Here is a 14,151-nt window from a genome sequence, read left to right on the forward strand (position 1 = left end):
AAGTTCTCCTTCTTTCCCCCATCCCTATCTCCATTCCCAAAAATAACCACTTCTAATCATTTCTAATTTTTATTTTTCTAGTGGTTACCTCCCCAATTCTAAATAATATGCTTTAATTATTTAATATTTAATTATTTAATATCCAGCCTCCCAAAGTGCTGGATTACAGGCATGAGCCACCGCACCCGGCCTTTTACCTTTTCACTAAGATCACCTAGCTGCTTCGGTTGGCCAGTGGTTTCTATCAATGCTGACAGAGGAAACCACTGCATTTTTGGAATAAAATCCACTCAGTATTTGCATATTATTCCCTTGACACACCGCCAGATTCTATTTGCTAATATTTTATTTAGAATGATTTATCTATAATCGCAGCAGAAATGGGGTTATCATTCCTGCTTCTCTCTCCTCATCAGCTTTGGTATAAAGGTTAGATAAAACTCAGCTGTTAACCCATTTGGTCCTGTTTCTTTTTCCAGATATGGAATCTTACATAATTTTCAAAGCTCATTTAAAGTTATTGATCTATTCACATTTTCTTCTTCATGACTTTTAGTACACATTTTGCCAAGAAATCATGAATATTTCCTCTAGGTTTTCAAATCTGTTGCCATACATGTTGCATTGTCTTTGCGTCTTTAAATATTCCTGTACCTGTTAGCCTAGAACAGTGGTTCTCAGAGCATGGGTCCTGTCCAGCAATGTCAGCACCACCCAGAAATGTACTAGAAATTCAAATTCTCAAGCCTACCCCAGATCTAATGAATCAAAAACTCAGAGGTGGAGCTCAGCAATCTGTGTTGTAAGGAGCCCTGCAGAGGATTCTGATGTGGCTCAAGGTAACAGCTACTGGCTTAGAGGGTATCTGTACATGAGAAACATTCACAAAATAAAAGGGAAAATCCACCTCCCAACTCTCACCAGATCATTCCTTCAAATAGGTTGTGGATAACAAGATGTGACTGTGTTACAACAATCAGCAGCGTCACATGGGTCCAGCCAAACTGCAAAAAAAGAAAAATAAACACTACTTACCAGTTTACCTTGAAAGTAACTTCAAAGAACAATCAGTACCAAATAGAAAATTGCTGAGAAACAGGTAGGAAAAATATCTGCTTTTGTATCTGACTTATTGAAAGTGAACAGGTAAGATCAGGCTTCTGAGAGTAACACTTTGTCCCCCACAGCCCACTAGTGAGTGAGCTCTCCCATGCTCTGAAAGCCTGGGTAGTTTTCATTTTCTTAGTAGTTATTGAACACCTGGAGCACTCACAGAGGAGCTGTTCTCTAGTGAGTCAGGGAATAAGCGGTAGCAAGTGATGTACCAGACAGGACATCTGCGGGCAATGTCTGAAGCTTCAGCTTGTGCTTTCTCTGGAACCCACCTCAGAGTCCTAGTGGAGAGGCTGCTTAAAGTGTAACTTAAGTAACAGTGACTGGGTCTAAGTCAATGTAGAGTCGTTAAACCTAAATGGGCATTCTTCCTTCATGCTCTAGATCCTTACAGATCAGACCATGTTCCTGAGTTTTGATTTGTCACAGAAAGCATGAAAGGCTTGTTGAGTTCCTGAAAAACTTTATTTAAATCAAGAATTCTGACACACACACATGCATTTCCTTTACCATGTAGAACTGCAGTCGATAATGCTTCTTGACCAGACTCAGTACAAACATGCAGAATCCTAGTTTGAGGTGGGAGGAGAAAAGAAAAATGAATTATGTTCTGCATTTATCTTTGCCCTTCTTTAGCTATGTTAAGTAGTTCTTTGGCTGATTTATTCCCAGCAGCTAACCAGTGCACAATGTCAAAGCCCAGGGGAGGAAAACAGTATCCAGATAAACAGTCACAAGGAAAAAATAACTCCTCCAAAACAGTAAAAGGAAGGCAGTATTTTATAGTCATGCAGACCACACTAAACTTAGAACATGGTTCATCAGATAGGAATGTTTATTCCTAGAACAGGGACCAGCAAACAGGGGTCAGGCCAGCTGCTTGTTTTTATTAATAAAGTTTTATTCAAGCACAGTTATGTCCATTTGTTTACATATTGTCTATGGCTGCTTTCAAGCTACAACTCAACAGAACTGAGTATAGTCATGCTCTGAACAACGAGGTTCTGGTCAACAACAGACCACATATACAACAACGGTTCCCTAAGATTATAATACCCATTAGATTGTAATACCGTAAGATTTACTAATTACCATATAGTACCTTTTATATGTTTAGATACCCAAATACTTACCATTGTGATATAATTGACTACAGTATTTATTTAGTAAAGTAACATGCTGTACAGGTTTCTACTCTAAGAGAAATAGACTACTACACATTATAGCCTAGGTGTATAGGAGGCTATATCATCTAGGTCTGTGTAAGTTCACTCTACGATGTTTGCACAATGACAAAATCACAACAATGCATTTCCCAGAACGTAGCCCATCATTAAACGACGCATGGCTGTAATTGCAAGAAAGACCCTATGGTCCCCAAAGCCTAAAATATTAACTGTTTGGAACTTTAATAAAAAGTTTACAGGCTGCTGTGCCTACAGAGTAGCAATTCTTTTATTCCTTTACTTTCTTAATAGACTCGCCCCAAACTCTTTCTTGTATGAGATCCAAGAACACTCTCTCGGGGTCTGGGTCTGGACCGCTCTCTGGTAACATGTCTGGTGAACCCTAAAGGGACAATACTGAGGAGACCTCCCCCAACCCAAAGGAAATAGACTGCAGCACTGATTGGCTGACTTTTTTTTTTTCCTGCAATTTAAACTGCTTGTTCCTGTGAACCAACCAGTGATCTCTGACTGCAGCTCAGAAGAAACAAGAGGGACTGGTGATATAAAAATCTGAATCAGTATTCTAATTCTGGGAACATATTGCAATCAGCTACCAACCCCGTATCAGCTTGGTTCCAACAATTACCCAGTTCATGGAAAGCCTTCTTTAGTTTACTTGGGATAGTTTTGCTTATTTTGCTTTACTGATATGGAATATATTGCTGTTGTACTATTTGTGTAGGAATGCAGGATAAGCTTACTCAATGTTCTCTTAAACACTTACAAAATCTTGCAGATATCACTTTGTGTCCCAGTTGTGAATGGCCCTCACCATACTGACACTTTCTGACTGAGCTCCTCTCTATCCTGAATACGAGAGACCTCGATAGGTAGGCAGGAATATCATTGCCCCTAATCAGCCTGAAGAAGTTACAGAGGATGGATCTTCATCCCTCTGCAACCCTTAGGATTAAGGGTTCTCTTATAAAACTGATGGGGGAAATGTCAGAGGCATTTGAACTAGAGTAACTCCATCTTGAATAGCAGCTGGGTAAAATCAGGCTGAGACCTACGGGGTCTGCATTCCCAGACTGTTAGGCATTCCAAGTCACAGGATGAGACAGGAGGTCGCACAAGATACAGGTCATAAAGACCTTGCTGAGAAAACAGTTTGCAGTAAAGAAGCCAGCCAAAACCCTCCAAAATCAATATGGCAAAGAGAATGACCTCTGATCGTCCTCATTGCTACACTCCAATCAGTGCCATGGCAGTTTACAAATGCCATGGCAATGTCAGGAAGTTACCCTATATGATCTAAAAAAGGGAGACATGAATAATCTACCCTTTGTTTAGCATATAATCAAAAAATAACCATAAAAATGGGCAACCAGCAGCCCTTGGGGCTGCTCTGCCTTTGGGGTAGCCATTCTTTTATTCCTTTACTTTCCTAATAAACTTGCTTCCTCTTAAAAAAAAAAAAAAAAAAAAAAAGGTTTGCCAACACCCGTCCTAGTATTCACAGGGCTGGGAGAAAAGGGATCCACATGGTATAGGGTCAAGACCACCTTTTTATCTCTCTCACAGTGACCTAGATGGTAGCAAAACATGTCTGCAGACCCCTTCTCCAGGAAGGAAAGGAACCTTTACTCATAAATATGCAGAGCCCCTCAAAAGCAGTCCTGCCCAGAAATAAGTATGTCGCTGTTCCAGACCCCTGACCTCCCACTGTGGAAGGCTGCTTTCGGCGTCTGCAGCATACTCTCTGAATATCCTCAATGGCAGCAGACCCCTTCGCAGATTTTATATTTTAATAGTCAGGTGTCATTCACAGAAGTATTGCTATCAAGCTGATGAAAAATAGGTCAGACTGACGTTGCGGACAGAAGAAATTTTTCTGTACCTCAAACTAGCTTTGAAGGCAGCTATGAAAAATTATCAGCATTATTAGAATTAGTACATGGCCTCAGCTGAGTTTATATTAATATAACGCTTTAATGTTTGTGAAGTTTTAAAGTATTTGATTTAATCCAGAGTAACCCTGCAGTTTTAGCTCTAGATTACAAAACAGCTGAGACTCAGAAACATTAGGTTCCTAGCTCCCTCTGAGGTTGCAGTCTTTTTAAGCCTAAATCCAGTAAAATTTCCACCATGCTACAATGTCACCCAAGGCGGTCTCCTAAAACGACTCCCCTAAAGATGGTAAGTTCCTAGATGATTTTTGTTTCAGTCCCACTGCAGAATCTTTGCCAACAGGAGAGTCAAGACAGGACCATGCTGTGCTGTTCCTCAATGGTGGCTGAAACACAGGGGCAGGTGGCACAGGCTACAGTCCCGCCCCCACACTCCGTTTCTCTTAAAAGAGCTCCTACAAGGGCAGGCGTGTGGCTCACACCTGTAATCCCAGCACTTTGGGAGGCTGAGGCGGGCCAATAAGTTAAGCTCAGGAGTTCGAGACCAGCCTGGCCAACATGGCAATAGCCTGTCTCTACTGAAAATATAAAAATTAGCTGGGCATGGTAGCATGCACCTGTAGTCCCAGCTACTTTGGGACCTGAGGTGGGAGGATCACTTGAACTCGGGAGGTAGAGGTTGCAGTGAGCTGAGATCATGCCACTGCACTCCAGCCTGGGTGACAGAGTGAGACCCTGTCTCAAAAAAAAAAAGGAAAGACCTGCTACAGCCTGACATAAAGCATCAGCTCTGCTCCCCTGCATGGTCAGAGTTAATGTCACAAAACTGTACACTAACCAAGAAATTCCCCAGTTCCTACTTGACAGACATACAAAAACAATACAGACACAAGAAGTGGTGAACTGCTTAATGCATACCTATTAGATAGAGAGTAAAGGAAATGAACCGGTGGTATTTACTGAGAATCCGCAAAGGCTCTTCTCTCTGGACCAGGGTGAAGAAGTAATCCGTCACTGTCTCACCATAGAAGAAATAGTTTACACACAGGAGAAAGTACCTGTAAATGAAGACAGGTCATTGCCGCGGGGAGCACCCTTGCCTTTACAGCAAGGCAGTCAGACATCCCAGAGGAGGGGACAGAGGGCAGCAGAATACCCTCCACCCTTGAGCCCCCCAGCACAGCTCACAGAGGGACAGGCAGACCACAGTTTCCTGCTCTCTGGTGACACCACAGGTGAGAAATTTATCTAGAAACAGACAGCAGCTTTCATTCACTCTCCATTTCTCCCAAACTTGAGACTCCATTTTTGCCCCTTTTGTAGCATTCCCATACCTAACTGAGGGATCCTTGAACCATACGACCTTCAAAAACACGCCCCATCCTGCTTCCCCAGTCTCGTTTCCACTCTTCCCAACAGGAACTCCTTCACTCCTATCACAATGGTTTCTTCCAGCTATGCCGCCTGTCTGCTGTTCTCCTGCCTTCTTCCTGCTCCTGACATTCTCTTTGCATCTCCATTTTTTCACTCCTTGCTCAAATGCCATTTTATTCATAAAACTTTGCATGACCTAACATGACATCTGCCTCCCCTGCATTTATTTCTATAGCAAGTAATATGTGATTATCTGACTAAGCAATTCATGATGCATCTCCGTCTCTGAAGCCTGGCTCTGACACAGACCTTCCGCTAGCGTTAACTCTTCACTTGTGTATCCTCTCTCCTCAACTGGCGTTCATGAGAAGAGAAACCATCCCTTGCAGCCTCCACAGTACTGCCGAGTATGGGACTGTGCAGCCACCACTGCAAACCCCCAGCAAGGATCCTGAGACAGAGAAGAAAGTGGAGAGCTTTTCTTTCCCATTCTTTTTTTAAAATTATGAAGTATAAAAACTTCATATTTCGTTTCTTTTCTGTTACATGGAAAAAGCTTTCTTTGTAAAGTGACCACAGCCAGGAGTCAGGCCTTCTGAGTATGTTAACAAAACGCAAAACACTGCTTTCCAGCTAAAGAACAGCCGCAACAGGGACCTGCATCTTAAGCCACGAGGCAATCACAGTTCCATCTGGAGGCTGGGAGGCAGCCCATGCTGTTGAGTGACAGGAAACACCTCAGGAAGTGGGTGCCCAGCCTACATCTGAGCACATCGGCTTCCTTGACGGTGACCAGGTTGCTGGGGCAAAAACCACTACTCTCCAGCCGGCTAAGTCATGGCCGCAACCCCTGTATCCCCCGCACAGTGGGGTGAGAAGGTCCACATTTGCCCCAGGTCTTCTCAGCATTGTGCAGTGCTCTGCTCAAAAGTCACCACCTGAGAATACTATAGCCAATAAAGCAGAGAGTTTCAGATCAGAAAGGGGTCTCAGACATGTACTACAGGTTTTTCTTTCGTTTTTGCTTTAAGAAAGCTGAGTCCTAAGAAACAGAGAAAGCCAACTTTCCCAGCAGAGCCCAGATCCCATGCATTCAGTCTCACTCCTGTCCACTCTGGCACTCAAAACACCTCTGATGAAGTAGGGCTCAAACACCAGTCTGGAAACCACAAAGTCTCAACCATCTGTCTTAGATATAAGGAAACCAATTTCCAGGGATAACAAGCAAAGCCGGCAGCAGAACCTAACAACTTCCAGACAACTCTAGTGGGATGCTGAGATATGACAGCATGAAAAATATACTGATCTAGAAAAACGGGATCATCATGCAGAGTTTAAGGAATCCAAATACCGAGGCAAACACAGTCACAGAATACAGCCCATCTGGTTTCTTCTCAGGAAGAGTCCAGACTTCAAGTAACTATTAAAGACTAATCCAAGGCCAACCACACAGTCTGGCCTATGAAATACTCAGGTCTCAAAGGCACTGTGCAAGTCTGCAGCAATCACCTCCTTTTTTCTGCTAACATTCTCTTACCCATTTCTTTACTCGTTGCTCAAATGCCATTTTCTTCATAAAACTTTGCATGACCTAACATGATATCTGCCTCCCCAGCATTTATTTCTATAGCAAGTAATAGAAATACCCACCATCACTGTAAATACCTGCCAAAAAGCACATCATCCAAATTCTAAGGGCCTCTGTTAGGCGGAGAGCTTACCAGCTGAGGGTCCTGAACCAGGGCAGATCATAGGAGTGGTAGACGTTGTAGCCAATAGTGATTATCTCGTGGAAACACTTAATCTGAACACACATCACCTGTGGGACACAAAACATTCACTGACACCCCAATTCTTATGATTTTTGGAAATGGAAACCAACAGGTCATGAGCCTTCCAGAAAATCCATTGTACTTAAGAAAAATATCAGGCTTCCAATGGTTCTGCTTGCTTCCTCTTCCTTCCTCTCTCACACCATCCCACAGAGCAGTGCAGCCCTCTGTGTAACAGGGAGTAGATCCAATTTTCCACTCACAATAAAATACACACCCTGATATTTCAATTAACTTTTTTATTTTTTAAGACAGGGTTTCACTATATTGCCCAGGCTGGTCTTAAACTCCTGGGCTCAAGCAATCCACCTGCCTCAGCACCCCAAAGTGCCAGGATTACAGGCGTGAGCCACTGTGCCCAGCCAAAAAGACTTTTTTTTAAAGTAGAGACGAGGTCTCACCTTCTTTCCCAGGCTGGTCTTGAACTCCTGGGCGATCTTCCCCACTTGGCCTCTCAAAGTACTGGGATTACAGGTGTGAGCCGCCATGCCCGGCCCTCAATTAACTTTCTATTCTAGAACCTCCTTTTTAACTTTTTATTCTAGAACCTCCGAGGATTCAACCAATCCATTCTCCTTTTGACTTTGAGTACTTTAAAAGTCTCATCTGCTTTGCTCACATGCAGCTGATGGTCACCTGACCCTGTCCAGGACAGTGGGAAGACAGAGAGAGCAGCTCTGTGGACTGGGATTTCTTAATAAAGGCTCTACACCCAGGAGGGAGGCCCCACAAAAACAAGAAACAAAACCAGGAGTCACATAGAGACATGGCTAGGGTAAAATTTTACAGAGTTGGAATAATAAAGTCGGTTGTTTGTTTTGAGACAGAGTCTCACTCTGTTGCCCAGGCTGGAGTGCAGTGGTGTGATCTCAGCTCACTAAAACCTCTGCCTCCTCGGTTCAAGCGATTCTCCTGCCTCAGCCTCCTGGGTAGCTTGGATTACAGGTGGCTGCCACCACGCATGGCTAATTTTTGTATTTTTAGTGGAGACAGGGTTTCACCATCTTGGTCAGGCTGGTCTCGAACTCCTGACCCTGTGATCCGCCCGCCTCCACCTCCCAAAGTGCTGGGATTACAGGCGATAAAGTCAGTTTTTTAAATGAAGATACATCTTCAACCATAAACAACTAGCCTACATCAATGGCCCTCCAGGTGGCTACTGAAAAGTGGGAAGTCACAGATGTTCTATGGCAGAGGTTTTCTGAGCAGCCTGGACCCCTGTCAGTTCCCCCAACCAACCCAATACCTGGCACTTAAGACAACCAGGGCCGGGCGCAGTGGCTCAAGCCTGTAATCCCAGCACTTTGGGAGGCCGAGACGGGCGGATCACGAGGTCGGGAGATCGAGACCATCCTGGCTAACACGGTGAAACCCCGTCTCTACTAAAAAAAAATACAAAAAACTAGCCGGGCGAGGTGGTGGGCGCCTGTAGTCCCAGCTACTCGGGAGGCTGAGGCAGGAGAATGGCGTGAACCCGGGAGGCGGAGCTTGCAGTGAGCTGAGATCCGGCCACTGCACTCCAGCCTGGGCGACAGAGCGAGACTCCGTCTCAAAAAAAAAAAAAAAAAAAAAGACAACCAGGCCTGCAGCAAAAACTGAAAGGAAAACTAAAATAGTATGAAATGGCACTTACGATTATCATTAAAACCATTGGTCCCAGGTAAATGATGATGAAGAAAAATGCAATCATGGCCAAAGTCAGGATGCCTCTCACCCACCAGTTCTTCCATCTATGTCAGAGTAGGGGAAGGAGAAAACACCAGTTAAAAACACCAATGCACAAACTCAAGGGACATGGATCTTTCTGAGATTTGAGGGCCCTGAGCTCAGTCCTTTCCAGATTCACCTTGACGGAAGCACCAGCCACATGCTGGCAGGAGCAGGGCCACAGTACCAATGCCTCAGCCACAACCAAACTTGGCAGAAAAATACACCTAGCTTATATCTTAAAGAAGGTATCAGGCAAAAAACAAACAAACAAACAAAAAACCAAGGGAAATGTAGTACCCTCTGCTTCTGTATCCACTTGCATGGTTTCTACAGCTGACTATCTGAAGAAAAAAAAACTTTTTTTCCGACAGCAGGATCCTACACTGTACTGCCCTGAATAATTATGGGAACAACAGTAACATTATGCAATGATAATAACAGCTACCACAAATATGCATAAGGTAATTTTATGAGGACTTTACATATATTAACTCCTTCAATCCTCAACACACTTCGCTTTTATAGACGAAGAAACAGAGGCACAGGTTGAATAGCTGGCAAACAGTAAAGCTGGGATCTGAATCCAGGGGTCTGGCTGCAAAGTCCATGCCCTTAACCACTGCACAATTCAGACTCCCAAGGGCACAGCTGGAGGCACACATAGGAACATTGAGATAATGCTTTGGGGTCTTATAAGTTGTTTTTGATCTACTCACATAGCTGTGTTAAAAGAACTAAGTTCTCAAGGGCCAAAAGTTTTAACTAGATTCACCTAGGTTAAATGTTTCCCAGTTCTTCCTGGAGAATTTAAGGAATTGTTCACAATGGATGTGGGAGAGAGAAACTAAACTGAACTGGAAACATGGACTCCTCAGTGAAAAGCAGCCTTCCATTAATCATAAACCCAAGGCCGGTTTCCTGTGCTGTGCAGTGTCTGCTGACCTCACCCACCTCCATCCCTCCTGTCCCCTCTTCCTCTTTGGACTGCACTTCCTAGTCCAGTCTGGAGCACCCTTCCAGGGCCAGATCCTTCCAGCCTTGGTTGCCCTCCCCTCCTGGTCACTGTGCTCACTGCCACCGCTAAGCACTAGATTACACTCAATGGAGCCTGGAGCAGCAGCATGGGAGGCTGAGGCAAGGGAGCAGGCCTGCTCTGCAAGACCACGGGCTCTCTGCAGGCTCTTCCAGGGCACTTGGACATGGTGCAAAGCCCCCAACAAGCACCTGCCAGGTTACCTTGAAGACAAGTTGGAAAGGGCCCTATTGAGGACCTCCGGGGTATCATCTGCAGAGACTGGCAGGGGTGCAGATTCTGCCCGGCTTTCACTGTCCGATGCAGTCTCTCCATCTACCTTTGCTTCTGACTCTGACTCCTATGTGGCAGAAATATAGAAGAGAAAAAGGTCAAAAGTGCTGAGTCGACCATTGAGAAGTCTATGCTTGTCATGAGAGATATATGGGGAAAGACTCCAAACAGGGCCTAAGAACCTGGCACAGTCAGGTGATGGGACCGACAGGACTAGCAGCAATCCTGACACTATTGTGACATGTGCCGAGGTGGCCAGCCGCACTCTGCTGGAAGAGAGGTGTGCATCTGCACCACGTACCATCTGCTCAACTGCAGAGGACAGATCCAGAAGACAGAACATGGCTCCTTTGTATCCAAAGAATGCAAAAGGGAGGCAGGGACTGGTTTTACCAGGAGGTTATCCCTGAGCCTGCTAGGGCAGTAAATGGCACTGACCAGGCTCTCTCAGGGGAAGCCAGGTAGCATGAGCTATTGCCCCGGTAGACCCATTAATGTCAACATGCCCCAAGTCCACAGTGTTATTTCTGGACTTCACTAGAGCACTCTGTGAGGTCAATCACAGTCAGTGTGGACGACGAACCAGACAGCCTACTCCAGCCAATGCTTGAGCCAGGACTGGTACACCTCAGTCCTTTCCCTGCCACCAGGCCCTGGGTGTCAAAAGACCCGAAGGAACTCACCCTGTTCCCAGCCTGGGTGAGGGAACCAGAGCCATGCCGGCAGTAAGCTCTTTACCCAAAGTATCAAGGGACGGGATATTCTGAATCCTAGGAATCATCCTACTACTCAAGTCTTTTCTTTCATAAGGGAATTTAGAATAGCTGCTATGAGAAGAGGTGGAGGAGAAATTAAATCACTTAGAGTAACAACACTACTTAGTATCTGTATAGCATGCACGGTCTGAAGAGCCTTTCCCATGCCTGCAAGCTTCAGAGCAGTACTGGGAGGAAGGGAAAGGACAGAAGCCCCATTTACAAATAAGAAACAGGATCTGGGAAGTTCAACATGTAGCCCAATGTCTCCTATTAACCCAGGTCCTCTGACCTCCCTGATGATTGATAAATACATGGAATTGAGCACTGTTTCACATGTTCATTGGCCATTTGGATATCTTCTTTTGTCAAGTGTTTTTCAAATTATTGGCGAGTTTTTCTCGGAGTTTTCTGCCTTCCTTTTTTTATTGATTTGTAGTGGTTTATGTGCTCCAGATTTGAGTACTTTGTGTTATCAATATGTTCGCTCAGACTGCTCTAACCCCCACCTTCACCTCAGGCAAGGTTAGACACTCCAGTTATTTGCTTTCTTAACACTCGGACCTTCTCCCTCTCAGCGCTGGCCACAATGGGGACTTTCATAAATGTCTCCTTGGCTGACAATAAACTCCTTAAAGACAAGAACATAACTTCTTGTTCTCATTATCCCCATGCGTGGCACACAACAAGACACTAATGGATGGAAGGAGAAGAGAGGAATTAGGTCCAGGTGTGTAAAGAAAAACCCAGCTCCTGCCCTCAGGGAGACAGCTCTTTCTAAATTAATTTACAACTGTGACAAGACAGAGGGCCTTAACTAGTGCAGATTAGCAAAACAGAAACACAAAACAGATTAGCAAAACAGAGGGCCTCGCCTAGTGCAGACTGCTGATAAAAAAGAGACAGCTGGCTTTGGTAAAGGCCTGATAAAGACGCCTCATCATTAGGATCCGAGAGGAAGAGCCACAGCTTCTGACAACAGTGACTGCTCCCTACTCTGCCACAGCCGAGCCAGGTGGCTCTGGAGAAGTCATCCAAGTGCCTCTATACTTTGGCGTCTTCACCTCATAAAAGGGGCCTATTAAGGTAAGGACCCTCCTTCCAGTGGGGATTCCTTGAAGAGGTATAACCGAACTCTCACCCGGAGCTGTGTCCCAGTACACCACTCCAGAGGTTCTGAAACACAGTAAGGTCTCCAGAGTCGCCCCTCTCCAGGGAGACTAAATGAAGACGAAGCATTCAGAACAGCTGTCCAGTCTTTATTTCAACATTGACACCCACACACCATCGGCAACCACCAGTTGCCAGTAATATTACGGTAATCATTATGAGTTACAAGGTAATGATGCTGCCTGATTATCTGGCTCTGACCTCTAAAATCTCGGGCTTCAAAATGCTAGCACCTGGACCCCACCGAGACTCCCACAGATGCATTCCAAGAGCCTCTAGAAGCTGCAGGGACTGTGCTCCAGCACAGCAGGCGAGAGGGCACTCACACACAGAAAGCTCCGCACAAGGTTATTTTTAACTTATCCATCCTGTTGTCAAGGAGACTCACAAAGGCTGCTAGTTCCCCAGGCAGGGAAGGACAGGAACGGAACCCAGGGAGCGTCCTGTGAGGGAGGAGCAGGCAGCTGCAGCTCCGTGCTAAGAGCCTCTCTGGATTTCCCGTTAGCCCAGCACTGCATCCTGCAACACTGTCAGACCTGACTCCTCTCCTTCCTTGTAGGAAGGGGTGAAGTGAAGAGGGGTATCCGGAAGCAGGGAGTAGTAAAAGGAGATAGAGAACTGTTACAAAGATACCGCAACTATTGTTACCAAGACCTCAGAGGGACCGATCTGAACAACTAAGAAATGAAGTAATCACCTGAACAAACAAGGCTGAAAGAGATTCACTTTCTAGGTTTCCCCTGCCTTTAAGTGAGTAACTCCAGGTTCCCTGGGCCTCACCTGGGCCTACTAAGGAAGCATCCTCTGAGCAGACCAACACAGACCACGCTCTCCCAAAAGCTGAGATAGAGCCGAACATGTGCCAAGGGCAAATCCCTGTGAGGGGGGAAACTGCACAGCCTGGGGAAGACACAGAGGAGGAGGGGGGTTCAGGTCAGCCAGCCACCCAGCTCCTGATGTCCTGTGGATGCCAAAGGGAACAGAAACGAGAGAACGTGGGGGTCTGCAGTCTTCTGGCTCCTCCCCACCCCGTGGACAAAGGCATTCTGCTCGGGGAAACAACTGCTCACACCTGGGAAAAGGAAGCTGAGTGCCAGCAGCAGCTTCCACAGAGGGTCCGGAAGAAGGCAGGACCTGGAACCCATGCTCCTTCCCACAAGAAAGGTGGTACATTCTGAACATGTTCATCAGTTTGCTCCTCTGGGGCACAGCGAGGCGGGAAGATGTCAAGGAAAACTTTCTGCAGAATGAGGCAGCAGCCAGTCTAGGAAAGCAAGGCCCAGGGCCGGCTCTGACACTCATGATACGCAGCACAGGCCTCCATCCTCTGGTCTTCAGTGGGGAAAGGACTCCCTATCTCGGAAGGTTGTTGGGATGACCAATGTGACCTCAATGAAAGACTATGAAAACTATAAAGTACTGAATAGCAGCAGGTGCCTGCCGCACTCCCCACAATAGCCTAACCACAGCACACAGGACAGAAGCACGAGAGCCTAAAACACCCACTCCAGACAAGCTGGACACCCTTCCCAAGGAGAGCATCAGGCCTTGCTGGGGCCAACTGCTAATAAATGATCTGGGCACAGCATTTGCCTACCTTGCTTCAAGCTCTTTCACACCGGCAGCCCCGACTCAAAACTGTGTAAGTGGTGTCTGAAACACAAGGGCTAACCATTAAAGCAACAGTCCATGCTAGTAGACTCTGAAGCTGAACCATCTGCCAAAGTGTGGGAGGAAATCTTAGGACTTGTTCCTACTTACCTCATTCTTTTCTTTCCCATGTATGCTTTGTAATAGGCGTTATCAGGACAC

General features: G+C 45.7%; 1 protein-coding gene across 1 annotated transcript in view; it reads right to left on the minus strand.

Annotated features, from left to right (window-relative positions):
- The window catches only part of CDS2 (CDP-diacylglycerol synthase 2), a 64,908-nt gene that overhangs the window by 9,037 nt on the left and 41,720 nt on the right, over nucleotides 1-14,151 (minus strand). The window contains exons 2-7 of the mRNA XM_015149457.3: nucleotides 10,345-10,481; nucleotides 9,032-9,128; nucleotides 7,288-7,385; nucleotides 5,111-5,250; nucleotides 1,624-1,682; nucleotides 922-1,004 (exon numbers count right to left, since the gene is read on the minus strand). Of these exons, the coding sequence (XP_015004943.1) occupies nucleotides 922-1,004; nucleotides 1,624-1,682; nucleotides 5,111-5,250; nucleotides 7,288-7,385; nucleotides 9,032-9,128; nucleotides 10,345-10,481 (614 nt within the window). The remainder of the gene's footprint in view (nucleotides 1-921; nucleotides 1,005-1,623; nucleotides 1,683-5,110; nucleotides 5,251-7,287; nucleotides 7,386-9,031; nucleotides 9,129-10,344; nucleotides 10,482-14,151) is intronic.

This window comes from Macaca mulatta, chromosome 10, assembly GCF_049350105.2.
Source record: "Macaca mulatta isolate MMU2019108-1 chromosome 10, T2T-MMU8v2.0, whole genome shotgun sequence".
Classification (NCBI taxonomy): Eukaryota; Metazoa; Chordata; class Mammalia; order Primates; family Cercopithecidae; genus Macaca; species Macaca mulatta.